This window comes from Erythranthe guttata, chromosome 7, assembly GCF_056151865.1.
Source record: "Erythranthe guttata isolate IM_541 chromosome 7, IM_541, whole genome shotgun sequence".
Taxonomy (NCBI): Eukaryota; Viridiplantae; Streptophyta; class Magnoliopsida; order Lamiales; family Phrymaceae; genus Erythranthe; species Erythranthe guttata.
Genome location: NC_142539.1, coordinates 10,527,384 through 10,544,098, shown reverse-complemented (window position 1 = coordinate 10,544,098; position 16,715 = coordinate 10,527,384). Strand labels below are relative to the sequence as shown.

General features: G+C 36.4%; 1 protein-coding gene across 1 annotated transcript; it reads right to left on the bottom strand.

The window, feature by feature from the left end:
* Positions 1 to 4,428: 4,428 nt before the first annotated feature.
* Positions 4,429 to 5,936, bottom strand: LOC105974453 (protein GET1). The gene is made up of 6 exons (XM_088820934.1): positions 5,540 to 5,936; positions 5,165 to 5,235; positions 4,969 to 5,039; positions 4,808 to 4,889; positions 4,645 to 4,694; positions 4,429 to 4,562 (listed from the first exon to the last, which is right to left on the bottom strand). Exons 2-6 carry the CDS (start codon positions 5,196 to 5,198, stop codon positions 4,491 to 4,493), a joined length of 309 nt encoding a protein of 102 aa, XP_088677060.1. The 5' UTR covers positions 5,199 to 5,235; positions 5,540 to 5,936; the 3' UTR covers positions 4,429 to 4,490.
* Positions 5,937 to 16,715: the final 10,779 nt, after the last annotated feature.

Sequence of the window (16,715 nt, the reverse complement as noted above, 5' to 3'; positions counted from 1 at the left end):
CATACATATATCACCTTAGGTAGCCATTTACGAGACTTGTTAGTTAATGCTTTATTCATAATTGGTTTGCATAGACATATAGTGAATCGTTTAAAAATAATAGACTCATAATACACGCGACAACGGGTTATGAGTAAATTAGTGTCTCGGATTAATAATCGGGAATCATATATTTCATAATTGAGGGGTTTTGGGTGAGCAATTCTTGCATAGGGGGAAGATAAAATCCTAGGTCCGTTTTTATTGATATTTTCTCGTGTTTATTTGCTTTCATAATTAGTTTAATTATTTAGTTGATTAGATTTGACAACTTTGCGTAGGCTGGATCAAAATCATAATTGTTAGAATTTGGTACTTAGGATTAGATAATTTGAAGTATTCCCTGTGGGATCGACATCTGACTCTTACGAGTCCACTTTTACTACTTGTTTGCGATACGTGCACTTGCGTGTTAGGTATTTCACACCAACAGCTCTCGAGCAGTGTTATCAAGTTTTCTTTTTTCCGTGTAAACTCGATGCACTTCAATTATATGCTCCAATGTTTTTTAAGTATAACAATCACGTTTACATGTTTCTTGTGAATCTCCTTAAGCATCTAGAATTTCCAGCGATAGCATTGTCATCCATGGAGCTAATTCCATCCAAGCAGATCACATTGAATTTGAAAATTTGAAAAAGGCGACGAAAAACTTTCGATCGTACTCGGATTCAGGGCAAGCAGCCTTTGGTCATTTTTCGAAAGGATGGATTGATGAGTTGTGGGTAGAGTTGGTTACGCTGCACCGGAATATGTTGCAAGAGGTTCAATTTTATCTAAATTCTTGATGTTGTTAATTCATAAGCATTATTTTGTTGGTGTCATAACAAATCCCTTTGATTAGAAACAAACAGGTCTGTTAACAACAAAATGCGATGTGTATCGCTTTGGGGTCGTTTTGGTTGAATTACTAACCGGACGGAAAAGTCTTGACTATAAAAGGCCCTATCATGAGTGCTATCTAGTAGATTGGGCAAAACCGTATTTGCGTCGCAAGAAAACTCTGTCTCGGATTATGGACCCCAAACTAGAGGGCCGATTCCCTCATAAGGAAGCATATATACTGCTGCAACAATTGCTCTGCAGTGTCTAAGCCAAATGCCAGAACAAAGACCAAGGATGGCTGAGGTTTTAGTTGCCTTCGAACAAATGAATTCGTGAGATGTTATAAATATTTTTTATAACTCACGACGTTTTTTCACCATTTAACCATTTCTATGTAAATTCTTTTTGAGGTGTTGTTACTTATTCTATCGTTGAATATGCACATATATTTATATTGTTAATATATTTCAATAAGAACTGAAATTGTTACAGTTCACGATTCCTAATGATTTACGATTTGTATATTTAACAAAATGTTCTACGATTCGATTTGCGATTTACGAGTAAAATTACAGTGAACAAAATCAAGTAGTGGGTGCATTAGCTAATGAGGCGTATTCTTGTACCAAAAGGCGAAATCCCTCACCCCAGAGCCCCCATCCATTGGTCGACAAGTATTTGGTGGATGAATGTAAATTATCTTGAGCATCAGGAGTTCTATCACTCACATGATGTACCTAAGGCAATTCAATATATTCTTTGTCCGGATAGAAAAACTGTTACTATTAGTTTTCAAGGTAGTTTTTCGAATTTTACATTTTTTTGGACAAATGGTTGACACTGCGCATGAATGGTTTTATCTCGAGGATTCTTATGAACTCTATTTTTAGTGATAATTTGCAATAGGGTTACAATAGCTTGCAAATCATATGAGAGATGTAAAACCATACTACGCTAATTACGTGTGACAAAGTCCGCCTGGAGACTGTTGGCAAGGGGACTTGAACTTGGATCAATTGATACATGCTCATTTTGCTCCTACCCCTAGGTCATCCCTTGCTGGAAATTAAAACCTACATTTTCGTATAATAACTTGCAAACTATACGAGAGACGTAAAACACACTAGTTTGTGTGTGCTGTAAACCGATGGGAGGAACTATTCATTCGTTCTAATTTTGTATTTTGAATGCGGCAGAGATATATGGGATCATTTCGGCAACATGTTTTGTAAACCCTATCAATACGGATTTTGGTGCACTTACATTTGGAAGAGTCGATGTAAGGTAATGTACGAAGGAAGAGAGATGTGGAGTCAAAGATATCATTAAAATGATTTTATAAACTAGCTTGATATTTATCTTTGGCTCATTTCGGAACATCTCAACATTAGGGTTCAATAAAATCATGTTCCGCGTAGTGTTCGGATCAGATGGGAGGTTCCAAAATGGAGGGTTACTTCAATTTGAATTTAATCCATGACACAAACCATAAATTTAATATAGGAAAAAATGCATTTCACCCCCTACAAATTTTCCATTTTCGCACTTTCCCCCCTAAAAATTCAAAAACTGGATAACCCCCCTTCAAAATATTATTTTAGTTGCACTTTGCCCTTGAAGCTAATTTTTGGTGGGCATTATGCAACAAAATAACATTTTAAAGGGGCAATGTACAAAAATATAATTTTTTTAAGGGTTAACGTGCAACAAAAATAACATATAAATGGGCAATGTGCAACAAAAATACTCAATTGCCGATGAATAATCCATTAAATGTTTGCTATCGGGGCAATGTGCAACACCAATAACATTTTGAAGGGGGGCATTCACTTTTTAAAATTTTGAGGCGGTAAAGTGTGAAAATTAGAAATGTTTAAGGGGTGATGTGCAATTTGCCCTTCAATATATATGTAAGTATTGCTCATGTATTTTTTCGGGAAAAAAAAAATCGGAATTTTTGAAATAAAAGTTAAATTTTTTGAACATTTCATACATAATTCCGATTTCGATAAAAGAAAAAGAAAAAGATATTACTGTCTTGGCTGCTAAATTACTGTCTCCGGCAGTTATTTAACTGTCGGAGACAGTAATTTAACTGTTAATTGACACTTTTGTTTTTTTATTTTTTTCTTCAAAAATATTTTAATTAATATTACTGTATTCGTTGCTAAATTACTGTCTTCAGCAGTTATTTAATTGTCGGAGACAGTAATTTAACTGTTAATTGACTTTTTTATTCTTAAAAAAAATATTTAATTAATATTACTGTATTCGTTGCTAAATTACTGTCTCCGGCAGTTATTTAACCGTCGGAGACAGTAATTTAACTGTTAATTGACTTTTTTTTTTTTCCTTAAAAAAATTATTTTAATTAATATTACTGCCTTGGATGTTAAATTACAGTCTCCAACAGTAATTTAACTGTCTTAGACAATAATATTAATAATATTACTGTTCGGAAAAATAATATTCATAATATTACTGTCCCAAACAGTAATATTACTGTCTGAGACAGTAATTTAGTAGTCAAGACAGTAATATTAATTAAAATATTTGTTTTCTAAGGAAAAACAAAAAAAAAAGTCAACGCCGGAATCTGGCCAGAAAAAAAACATTTCAGAAAAAAAATTATTTTCTGAAAAAAAAAAGTTTTGGGAGTTAATGTGATATATTTGTTTAAATTCGGGGTCAGTGTGTAATATATTAAGGAAGTTTGAGTATAATGGGTGGAATTGAAAAGAATTATATTAGTGAGGGTATTTTAGACTAAAGACATGGGGATGGGCTTAATTGAGAGACTGTTTTTTTTGTGGACCAAAATGCATTTAAGTCCCATGTGATGGGCTTTTTTGCCATCTGCCCATATTATTATTATTATTTTTAAACTGAGTCTATATTATTATTTTTAAACTAAGTCTATATTATTATTTTTTTGTTTTTTTTTTTTGGTATTTTGAAGAACCTATTTATTATTTTTTCATTTGCAAAAACCCATTTATTGAAAATTTTGATTTGTACGTAGTTAGGTTAAATTGCATAAGGTCTAAATTGCATCCTTTTGTTTGCATAACTCTCTCTCGCTCTCTCTCTCTCTCTCTCAACGAAAAAATCGTACAGCATTCAAGATGACTAGTTCAGGTGAAATACAATTCGGTACATCATTTGCTTCGAAAATGAAAGGAAAAGAATCATCAAGAAACGGGAACCCAAATTTCTACATGATTTGGTTTGATTTTATTGAAAACATTGTTTGAGCATGAAAAGAACAGCCCTTTGAAATTCAAAGTAATTTGAGCATGAAAAGAACAGCCATTTGAAATTCAAAGTAACAGTCGATACAGATAAAGATTGGGAAAACGGGAGAATTGAAATGGTATCAGTCTCAATTCCGATCGCCTCAGCCTAGATTTCGTATGATTTATGAAATAATTCATCAATAATATCAGTGTATGCAGCATGCAGCATTGACAAATACATCATTTATTATCATCATCTATTACTTAAACCACGAATACAAAAATTGAACCGCATCCACTTGGTTAGAAACATCATCATGTGTGTATGTGTAAGAGAAGGAACTAGAAACTGGAGAAACAATGATATAAGTCATCTCGCTAATCTTCGATTTATTCCAAAACCTTCCTGCAGATAAATCTACTAACCCTCGTGGATACAATCAACCATGGTATGATTCCAACCTGCACAGGCATATAATATCTATATCTTAGTTTTCAACAAAAAATACAGAGAAACGAGAAAGTGAAGTACATATATTATTACCACAACATTGTCTTTCAAATATACTCCCGATCTCCAAGAAAGCAGCTTACCTGCAAAAATAAGTTGACTATATATATAAATATGCATTTACTGGAATGATGGAAGTGGAATTAAATGTACAGCAAAAACCGAGATCTAATAATGGGTAGACGAAAACAAGTACCAAAGGGTTGCACGAGTTGATCAGATATTGTAGTGATAGGTATCGTCCACAACCATAATATCAGCACAACGTAAGTAGCAACCTGTCCAAAAAAAAAACAGCTTACTAACTTCCACATTAAAAAATCAAATACGATCCTCTCAAGCATTTAAATAAATAACCTTTGATATTGTTAAGAGCTTCTCGTATGTGCCAAATGACAATTTTATATCCTTGTCGTGCATTTCTTGATCTGCGTGAAAGATCAGCAAAACTTAGAAAATGAGACAATTGTTTCTAACACGTGAAAAAAAAAACACTCTAAATAACAATTCCCACGAATATCGTTGCGCTTAAATAAAAAACAGAATTTCGTACTTTTTGCAAGTTCCTTCTCCTTCGCTGCTGCCATTCTTCTTAGTTTTGCAGCTTGTGCAAATGTTGAAGGTCTGAAAATCAACAAAAGGAAAATCGATTCTTCAATAAAATCCAAATAGTACACTGCCTCATCGAATTGATTGCTTTATATATGGCCTCTAACGATAGATGCTAAGCGCTAATTTTCAATTTCGATTATCCACTCGGCATTAATAGCCTTTTCTCATCGAAAGAAATAAATAAATCAACGATATAAAACTATATAGAATAACTTCCAACATCAAACACAGGTAGATTAAATCAGAGTTTTTTTTTTCATCTAATACATCAAAATCAAACGAAAAAAATACGGTAATTAAATATAATCGCACTCACTGCGTCAAAGAACTAGCCTCCTTCAAAAGCTGCTTAATTTCTGCTCGCAATTGAAAATCAACATGTAAAAATCTCAATTTACAGCTTATAATCCCCGGCCATTGGTCTTTTACAAATTAAGACAAACTAATATGAGGAGAATTAATTAAATTGCATTTAATTAAACATCGTCAATACTCGTCACCGTCATTGCCTGCAGCCGAAGAAGCAGAATTTTGAGCTTCCAAAAGCTGCATTTGGCGTTCGGCGTGTTCCCTTTCACAGGCAGTAACTCCCATAATAATATCGAGCATTGTGCCAGTTGTCCCAAAGAAGACAAGCGGTGCAAGAGATTTCCGTTTAATGCCCACCGGGATTGCGATCAGAGCACCAGCCACCGAAAATACCCATGTGCCCAATGGAAAATGTTCGGATAAACCAAAATCTCAGTACAAAAATAAAATAAAAATCGAGTATATAACAAATACTAGATAGTTATCAAGAATCGACATTCATGGAACGAACTATCTAGTTGTTAAGTGTATATTTTTACACTTTATCGTACCTTTTTATTTGAGCTTTTGGTGTGTTTTAATGATAATTGGTGCTTAAAAAGTTGATTTATGGTATTTTAGGTACAAATTGAAGAATTGGAAAAGTATGGGGTCAAAACTGCAATTTTGGAGAAAATATGGGTCAAAAGTGAAAAAATCAAAATTCTGAAGATTTAAAGCTCGGACCCCCGTCCCAGTTTTAGTGCAAATTGTGAGACCCCCGTCCGAGACTCCGAAGTTGCGCAGAAAAGGAATTTTAATTGCACAAGGAAGCTGCCTTCTTCCCCAAGTTTTCCACCCTATATAAGACCAAGTCAACACACAATTAGAGATCAATCTTTGGACGCAAATTCAAGAGCAAAGAAGATCAACGAAGATTCAAGCATAGTTTTTCTTATTTAATTTATTTATTTTATTTTCTTTATCATAAGAACTACGAGTAGCTAAGTCTTTATTTCTAGAATTTTATTTGGATCCCTATGTGGGATTTATGAACCCAATTCTATGATTTTATGCAAGTTTTAATTCCGGATTATTTCTTCTACTTGTTTTATTAAGTGCATGAACTTGATCAACTTATGTGCTTTTATGTTATTGTTAATCGCATGAATCGGAAGATCGGGTTAATAATTAGAACTGTGGTAGAAGAGCCTTTGTGGTATTAACATAGGAATATAGTTAATCTCTTAGGTAGCCATTATTGAGATTTGTGCTTAATGTTGTGTTCTAGAATTAATTGCACAAGAATATAGTAATTGAATCTAGAGTATTAGAATCGTAATACACGCGGAAGCGGGTTATGATTATTTTAGCATCTCAGGTTAATAATCCGGGTTAATAACTTTCATAATTGAAGGAATTGGGGGAATAATAATCACATAGGGGGAAGAATAAAATCCTAGGCTTGTCTACTTTGATTAATCTTCGTGTTTAAATTGTTTTCTTGTTTTTATCTATTTAATTGCTTTAGTTTAGTTTAGTTTAGTTTATTAATCATCTTTCGACTGTGTAGGGTGGGCTTGATAATAATTGGTAGAATTTAGCGTCTAGGATTAAGAAATTAAATATTCCCTGTGGGTTCGATATCCGGACTTTTAGTCCACTATATTACTTGTACGATACGTGCACTTGCGTGTAGGTTTTCGCCCAACACTAGTACATGCACAAGGCCTCGATTAGGAAATATATCAAGACTATCAAACAAGGCCGTAAGTTGATAAGGGGTCGTACTTACATTTTTCGTTCGTCGTGATCATATCGAACTTTACTCGATTAGAAGCTGTGATATCCTATATTATCCTTAAATAATTCACTCAAAACAATATGGTAAATATGATTTCATTGAATATGAACGGGAACTTCTTTTCGGTACAAACTACAAAGCACTGTGTTGATGAATTTTGAAATTGTTTGATGCAAAAGCACAGTTGAGCCATCACAAACATTGGGCACACATAGTAAATTAGTGATTTCAAAATCGTAGAAACACATTTTGCAACTCATCATGAACTAAGAAAATAAGTAATTTCAAAATGTACAGTAATAAAAGGGTAAATTATGACCACCCCTGAGGCGAGGTCAAAATACGAAAAAATCCTTCATATTTGCGTAATAACAACCATCCCTCAACTATGAATTTTCCTACACGTCCATCCTTATGTTGTCAAATTCAACAAAATCTTCTATATTTCGTGGAACAAGAATGCAGTTTTTGATGCACCACAATCTGATATTTACAAGCCAAAAGACACATCTTACGATCATCTTGTTTCAAAACGTGGAGCTCGAATGGGATAAAACGGGTACAAACTAGAGAATATTCCACATATTCTAAAAAATTCCATTAAATTTGACAATACAAGGGCTGACGTGTAAGAAGATTCATAGTCGAGTGCAGTTGTAATTACCCAAACAGGAGGGGTTTTTTCGTAATTTACACAAAATAAAAGAGAGAGAGAAAGGAATACGAACTTTGATACAGAGCAATCTTTCAATTGTTTCACTTCTTCGGTTCCAGACATCTTCAATTACAGTTCCGCTGATTTCTTCACCTTCCCCACCAAATCTTAATTGTCGCATAAGCCAAAACAAAATTATAGCCAATCCACCACAGTGGCGGCTCATGAAAATTCAGGGTATGCCGTATCGGAAAAAAAATTAAATATTCAAGTATTACATATTAAAAACATACCAATATTTTAATTATAACTCAGATTGAAAATCTATTTCTAGTACAAGCGTAGATGCATTCTCCTCGTAATATCACAACTTCATCTACAATTCCACATAACACACTGACCCCAAAATATTAACACTACAATATAAAACAGCCCCGCAAGATTGACTACAGAAACTGCCAGGTTCAGACTCGCTCGTTTCCCACTCCGAACAGATGACCGTAAAACTCTATCAACAAGGGTAAAATTCAGAACATCCTTAAACTTCTCCATGCTATCTACTATTTTTCAGAAGAAACTGTTTTAAAATTCTAACTCAAATTCTGCCCCAAAAACGAAGGCGGCAAAAGGTTTATTATTTCTGAAATTCAGGGCGCCGATACAATTGTCGGATTAAAATTGGTTTCGTAGTTCGTACAGTAGTCTGAATTTGGGGAAAAAATATGGGATTGGGCTATATATCAATGTATATTGAATTGCCGACACAGAAATGATAAAATCAATTTGATTGGATCAAATTTAGGGGTTTCCTATAGGTAAGAAATAAAATACTTTTTTTTCGAGATAGTAATCGCTATCTAATAAATTTAAATTGAAGGGTTTCTGTATATCTATATAAATGAAAGAAGAAAGGAATGATATCATAATAAGATCCTAATCTCAAAACAAAAAAGTGGGGATATGGCGAAATCGGTAGACGCTACGGACTTAATTGGATTGAGCCTTGTATGGAAACCTACTAAGTAAGTGATAACTTTCTAATTCAGAGAAAGCCCGGAATTAAGAAAAACGGGCAATCCTGAGCCAAATCCTCTTTTTTCAAAAGAAAGGTCTCGAAAACGAAAAAAAAAAGGATAGGTGCAGAGAATCAATGGAAGCTGTTCTAACAAATGGTAGTTATCCCTATACAATTTGGCCTGCTCTACAACTTTCTAGAAGAAAAAAAACTTTCTAGAAGAAAAAAATTCGAAATTCAAAGTCTAATTACCTCTAATTTCGGCGACCACCACCAACACCGGAAAATTAGCTTATGTCGAGGGCTTCCTAACGATGTATCCTAAAACTCCACCGAATCGGATGTCAATTAACAATTTCTCCTCTTTACCAATTGAAACCCTACCTCACTTTTCCTTTGATTTGCTTTCAATTTCTTATGAATTCGAATTATATGCTATCTCCCGTCCCAAATTCCAGAAGAGGGAGTTTTGGGGGGAAAAAAGATCCAGAGGGGCTGAAATCGAGGGAGAGAGGGACTGGTTTGGGGGAAAGACAAAAAAGAGCAAAATTGGGAGATGAGCGAAAACTGAGGGAAAAAAATATACGAAACTAAAACTTGACTTCTCTTTCTCTATATAGAGATCTTAACCACTGAGGCAACTAACATTATAGATAGGGTAAAGTTCAATTTACCTACCTGAACTATACCCAAGGTGTAAAATACCCCCCTAAACTTCAAAATGAACCAAAACAACCCACATTTTATGTGGTCAACGTTAAAAAACTTAACACCGTTAGTTTTACATCAAAACCGTTAGTTTTGTTGGGGTTTTACGCTTTTGCCCTTAAAACTTCTTCTTCCTCCCTTCTCCCCTCCCTTCTGGCCTTTCTTCTTCTTCGTAATTTTTCTTTTTCTTTCTTTATTACTCCCTTTTTATTTCTTCTGATTCAAAAACTGGATTAAAAAGCTGTTTGAATTCTTACACTTTATATATATATATATATATATATATCAACAAATAGATATTCTGTTCATTTACTAGTTTACGCAATTGAATCACTACTTTTATCCATAAATCAACCACATGCGACTTGGGCTGTGGAATGAGGCGGCAGAGTCGATGGCGGAGATGTCGGTGGTGGTTAATCGGAATAGAAGCGGCGGCGACGCAGCGGAGTTTCTTCGGGTCAGTTTCATTGGGCCGCACAGGTGGAGTTTCCTCTTCTTCGATTTTTTCTATGGAAATCGAATTTCTCTATATTAAATTCCGACGAAGTAGCTAGATTTCCAATAGATGATGGGGACGACGTGAATTCTGGTGGGTCGGACAATAAGATGATGACTTTTTTTTTTTTTTCAAACATGCGGAGGAAGAGGTCTGCTGATGGTGGAGGCGTCCAGGAAAGATTTTTTTGGAGAAAATGCAATCAGGTCCCTAAACTTTAACATGAATTGCAGTCTGGCCTCTCTTTCTCTTTTTGCAGTTTATTCATAAACATTTATATTCAACAGAGGGGTAAACTTGTCCAACATATACAACAGCTGGAATAAAGATAATAACCCAAAAAAGTCAATATGCCACATCAGCAAAAGTGGACGGATTTTTAACGGAGGGGCTGTTTTGATTCGTATCAAAGTTTAGGGGGTTTTTCTATACGTTGGGTATAGTTCAGGTAGGTAAATTGAAGTTTACCCATATAGATATAACATAATATTTGTTTAATATTTATCCGGGACCCGGGTCCATGGCATACATGGCCACTCTTAAATCCGCCCCTGATGTGTTGACGTATATTCACACGAGTACATGAAGATTGGATAAAAAACGAAAACGTACCTCCGGATCTATATTGTTTGGTAGGGGTGAGAATAAAAAACCGAGGAACCGAGAAACCGAACCGAAAACCGAAAAAACCGAACCGAATTGCACCGAACCGAAGTATACACCGCATACTCGGTTTTCATTTTTATGTGAACCGAAAAATTCGGTCCGTATTCAGTTTTTCAAGTTGGAAACCGAACCGAGGAACCGAACCGACACAAAACGACGTCGTTTCATTAAGTATATATATACCTGCCTTTATATTTTTTTTTCCTTTTACATAGAACATAACGGAGAAGGGAGAGAACGCACAATCACAGACTCCCAAACTGAACCCTAGCGCCGCTTCTCAAATTCTCCATCGCCGTCCTCGGACTCTCACCAATCGCCGGTGACTCGCCGCCCTTGAAATTCTCCTCCAAGGTTTCACTGTTCAAAAATCACGCAAAGGGTAAGTTGTTTTTCTTTTGTTCTTTATCTTTTATGTGTTTAATCAATTCGTCTACAAACTTTTTCTTTTATTTTGGTTTTTGCTAAATTTATTTTTGGGTTATTTCGTGTCTTACTCTTGTTGTTGAATTTTTTGTTAACCATCAAATAGGATGTTGTTGAAAATTTAAAATTTGTTGAGATTTTAAATAATGGAGAGATTTTAAATAATGAAAAATTGTACAGTAAGTTTGTTTCTTGAAATCTTGACTTGTTTTTTTTTTTTTCCTTTCACAATATATGCTTTCCCACAGATTCTCTTTTTCCTTCAGTAACATGTCATCCTCTTTTAGAGGCATTTGCAAGTGGATCGAAGTTTTTCACCATGCCAGATTAATGTTTCTAAAATTGTAAACTTGTTTATATAAATGTGATTTCTTTGTTGATGTTACTAACTACAAATATAATTATATGTATTATGTAGGTTGGTACAATGTCTATGGAGTCGGGCCTCGTGGGGGAGTTGGTGACTATGTCCATTTTGCAGTCTTTTTTAGATCTCGTAAACGAACTGTGGTATTGCTGTGTTTTTGTGTGTTTTTCAGCTGATTTTTAAATAAATGTGCTGATTTTTATCCGATTTTTGGCTCCTCATTTCGTCTACTGTTGGTTGGTAGATTTTTCGCTACTGTTGGAATAATGTTGTGTGGTTTTGCTGTGGAATAAATGTTGCTGCTATTTTTTTTAATGAATGTTGTTGCTGGTCTTTTTTTTTTTTGTTGAAGTGTTGAATTGACTTTTTGTATATTTTTAGCTGATTTTGAATGAACTTAAATTGTTTTTTGGGCCTAAGTTTGGGCTGATTTTTTTGATTTCTGAATTTTGAGGTGCTTATTGACATTTTTGGGCTGTTTTTTGGGCCAAAATTAGCCCAAAACCGAACCGAAAACCGAACCTAAATTGAAACCGAACCGATAGTTTAATGAACCGAAAAGGAACCGAAACCGACAAAAAACCGAACCGAAACCGGTCGGAACCGAACCGCGGGGAACCGATCGGTTTGGTTTTTGGTTCTTTACGAACCGAACAATTCGGTTCCGGTTCCGGTTTGAGGCTAAAACCGCACCGAACCGAACCGTTCTCACCCCTATTGTTTGGATCAATTTCAGAAATTGTTGAATATCTGAATTTTATCTGAATTTTTTCGACTTGAATGTTGAGTTTTGGATTTTGTAGAAGTTTTAATTGTAACCCCAATTTAATCAATTTTGTCCACACAAAAATCCAATTTTGACCACAAAAATCCAATTTTGACTTTTTTTTCAAAAACAAAATTTTGCCGCCGGATTTTTTTCAAATTTTTTTTTTGCCGCCGATTTTTTTTTTCAAAATCGGTCTCCGGCGTTGACTTTTCGATTTTTTTTTTTCCAAATTTTTTCGCCGGTCTCCGGCGTTAACTTTTTTCTTTCTTTTTTTTATTTTTTACGTCCCCCGCTAAACATTTACCGTAATTGTGCTGTCACTGACAGTAAATTAACGTAGTTATACTGTCAATGACAGTTAATTAAGGTAATTGTACTGCCGTTGACAATACATTTATGTAATTATTCTGTCGTTGACAGTAAATTAACGTAATATTATTTTTATTTTTTGTTATTTTTTTTATTATGTGTGATTTGTTGACAAGTTAACGTAATTATATTACTGTCGTTGATAGTAAAATAACTGTAAACACAATAATATTACTGTCAACAACATCAATATTATTATTTTTTGGGGTTTTTTTGTTTTGTTTGAGTTATTCACGGAGTAACGTAATAATATTACTGTCTATTATTGTAATATTACTGTAAACACAATAATATTACTCTGGTTGACGGTAATATTACTGTTGTTATAGTAATATCTGTTGGGGATCGTGCATGTATACGCAGCGGAATTTAAAATTTTTAGATCGAACTAGTTTCGATTACATGCATAAACTAATCAAATAGTCAACGTACCTTAACGCTTCCGCCATACATATGGTAATTATCGATTTTAATTAAAAACATGTAAAACCGAAAAATATGAAACATGCTTGTTCATCAAATTACAAATATCGAAACACGTAATCACATATTACTCATGCTCGTAAATTAAAAATCATACAAATTATATGTTTGAATCGAATTACGAAAGTTCCGATTTAATTACCTCTTGTAGCGTGAGATTTCGACGAATCGAAATCCAAACCCAAACACGTACAAGCTGCGTTATACCACTCCTAGGGGCTGCAGGAACACCACCAAACGGCAGCTGGTCCGAAGGTGAGGCGACGGCGGCGCGTGCGTGTCAGCGGCGGCGGCGCGTGGGCGGTGCAGCGGCGCGTGCGGCGGTGTGGCGATTCCGTTGGGGCAGCAGCTCCTCTCCAATTAGGTTTCACCTCGAATAAACCGATCTCCCCCTACTGTAGCACTAGATACAAAGGGGTTAGATAACAAGGGAATACGACAGAGAACGGAGAGGGAAAAACCGGCGGTTTCCGGCGGCGGTGCGGCGGGGCAGCGGCGGCCGAGAGGCTGGACGGCTAGGGCTGGACGGCTAGGGTTTTGGGGTGTAAAAATCTGATCTCAAACTCTTGTTTGAGGTCTATTTATACTTAGGGTTCTCAACCCTTGTGGGCTTAAGTCATTGGGCTCCATTCCCTCGTCAGCCTCGTTTCTAATAAACGATCGTTCACAAAATTAAAACGAAATTATATTTGTGACGAGCTCAAAGTCCTCGTCGATACGAGTGCCTCTTCGAAATTTCCAATTTCCAAAAATGGAAACTTCCACTTCAGTGGACCTGCTAAATTGGGAAACTTCTCAATTTAGAAAGTTCACTAAATTCCGCATGTCTCTCTTTCTCTACGTTTATTCCGACTCGTAATCCACGATCACGAATCTTGGACTCAATCATATTGACCTCCAACTTTGCAAAGATTAACATATTAACCTATGCTCATTGTTAACAAGGATCCGTGTTGCACGAGAAGTGTGATCCTCAATGGTTCAGGTGCATGCTAGTCGTGGGCTCACAACTCTTTGTGATTCGAACAACACATTGTTCTTATATGAACTCCTCCCAAGAGTCCCGATTAGAGTAAAACTCATTTTACTTAATCGCCGATCAAATCGGTGCCCAACGAATCAAGATTGGCGTCTAGCAACTATGCATCATGATTCCCTAGATACAAGTGAAGTGCCTGCAAGAACCTTATGATATAGTTAGCGTACAGTACGATCCCTTCGCAGCACATGTCCCGATTGAACTAGTGGCATTGGTTCACCGAGACCTCTTATAAAGTTCAATAACCGTGCGAACGTTTGAGGTATTATAAATCCATTCGTGTGCGACTTAGGGAAACACATTTCCCTAATCGCCCCACTATCAACTCTGGCCAGAGATTCCTTGGATTATAAACCGTCAGAACACACAGGACATCCATGACTACTCAAGCGCTCGAATCCCCTACTACAATGCACAGACTTCACACTAGATTTCGGATTGCACGAACGTTGGCCCTTGGAGTGGTCCGCGGTGGGACTCAGAGACAGGTCACGATACAATCGGTCCTCTAGTGAAGTCACGGTGATGTCTGGGTCTTAAGGACTAATGGTGTACAACTATATCTTAGAAACCTATTACTCGATGAATGAGAACCACTTATAGATTTCTAGGGCGAGGGAGTTCAGTGAACTCATCTAGTATGAGCACCCACTCAAGTATGCCGATGTCACAACACCGAGGACTGATGAGACGCAGTACACATACACTAAGTGCTAGTCTCAAAAGGGAAAGGCCGGTATCCTCATTATTGGCGTAACCCATCGACTAGGAACAAGGTTTAACAGTTACATTACATTGCTGAGTTATCTCACGATTCTACTAGACCAACTCACAGTAATAGAGTAACTCGTTAGGACTATATCTATGCTACTTGCATGGGATAACAGATATAGAATGCCAAATAAGATATTTTATTATTACGAACGAAAAACGATTGTTTTATTACAAGATAAAAGGAAAGACCACAGCCACAAGTTGGCTTGTTGGTCACCTACTCCAACAGCGACTAGTGGGAGATAAGTTGGATAGTAAATCCGACTTATGCTACTTTGTGGGGTACCCCGAAGACTCAATGGGATACGAATTCTATTATGTCAAGGAAGAAAAGACGTTTGTTTCGAGAAATGCCACCTTTCTAGAAAGGGAATTTCTATACGATAGAAAAGTTAGCATGATAGAACTTGAAGTAGTTCAAGAACCGCAAAGTGAAGTTCAAGCACAAGAACAAGTAATCGAACCAATACAACAATCCACTAATATACCTCCCGAACCTTTAGTGCGTAGATCCGAAAGAGTTCGGAAAATGCCGGATAGGTTATTCCTCCTCGAAAATGATGAAGATCATGTTGAACTTGGACAAGATCCAAGAACATATAATGAGGCCGTATCGGATGCAGACATGGGACATTGGCTAACTGCCATGAAATCCAAAATGGACTCCATGTATACAAGAAGGTTAGTGGGAGGGAAGTGATATTATTGGTGATTTATAGAGCAAGAAAGATGCTTGGCTTATCCCAAAACCTGTACATAGACACCGTTATGAAACGGTTTAGCATGGAAAAATCCAAGAAGGGATTCTTGCCAATGTCCCATGGGGTTCGTCTCTCGAAATCCATGTGTCCTTAGACACCTAGTGAAATCGAGGAGATGAAAAGAACGCCTTATGCTTCTGCCATGGGAAGCATAATGTATGGCTTGCTGTGTACTAGACCCGATATCGCGTATGTTGTGAGTGTCACAAGCCAATATCAGTCTAACCCCAGTCCAGCTCACTAGAAGCTAAGGCCGTGAAAGATATCCTCAAGTAATTACGAAGGACTAAGGATATATTTTTGGTCTATGGGGGTGCCGAGTTGAAATTAGAGGGATTAACCGACTCTAGTTTTCAATCGGATGTGGATAACTCAAAGTCGAACTCGGGATTTATATTCACGCTTAACGGTGGTGCCGTGTGTTGGAAGAGTTCCAAGCAAAGTACAACGGCCGATTCCACTACCGAAGCTGAATACACTTCAGCGTCCTAAGCTGCAAAAGAAGGGACTTGGATAAGGAAATTCATCCAAGAGTTGGGTGTCATTCCTAATGCTAATGATCCGGTACCATTGTACTGTGATAACACCGGAGCCGTGGCGCAAGCTAAGGAGTCGAGATCTCATCAGAAGTCCAAGCATATTCTGAGGAAGTATCATGTGATCCGAGAGATCATGGATAGAGGTGAAGTTAAAGTAGAACGAGTCACCTCGGAAGAGAACGTTGCAGACCCCTTCACGAAGCCTTTACCAAGGTCGGTCCACTCAAGTATGCCGATGTCACAACACCGAGGACTGATGAGACGCAGTACACATACACTAAGTGCTAGTCTCAAAAGGGAAAGGCCGGTATCCTCATTATTGGCGTAACC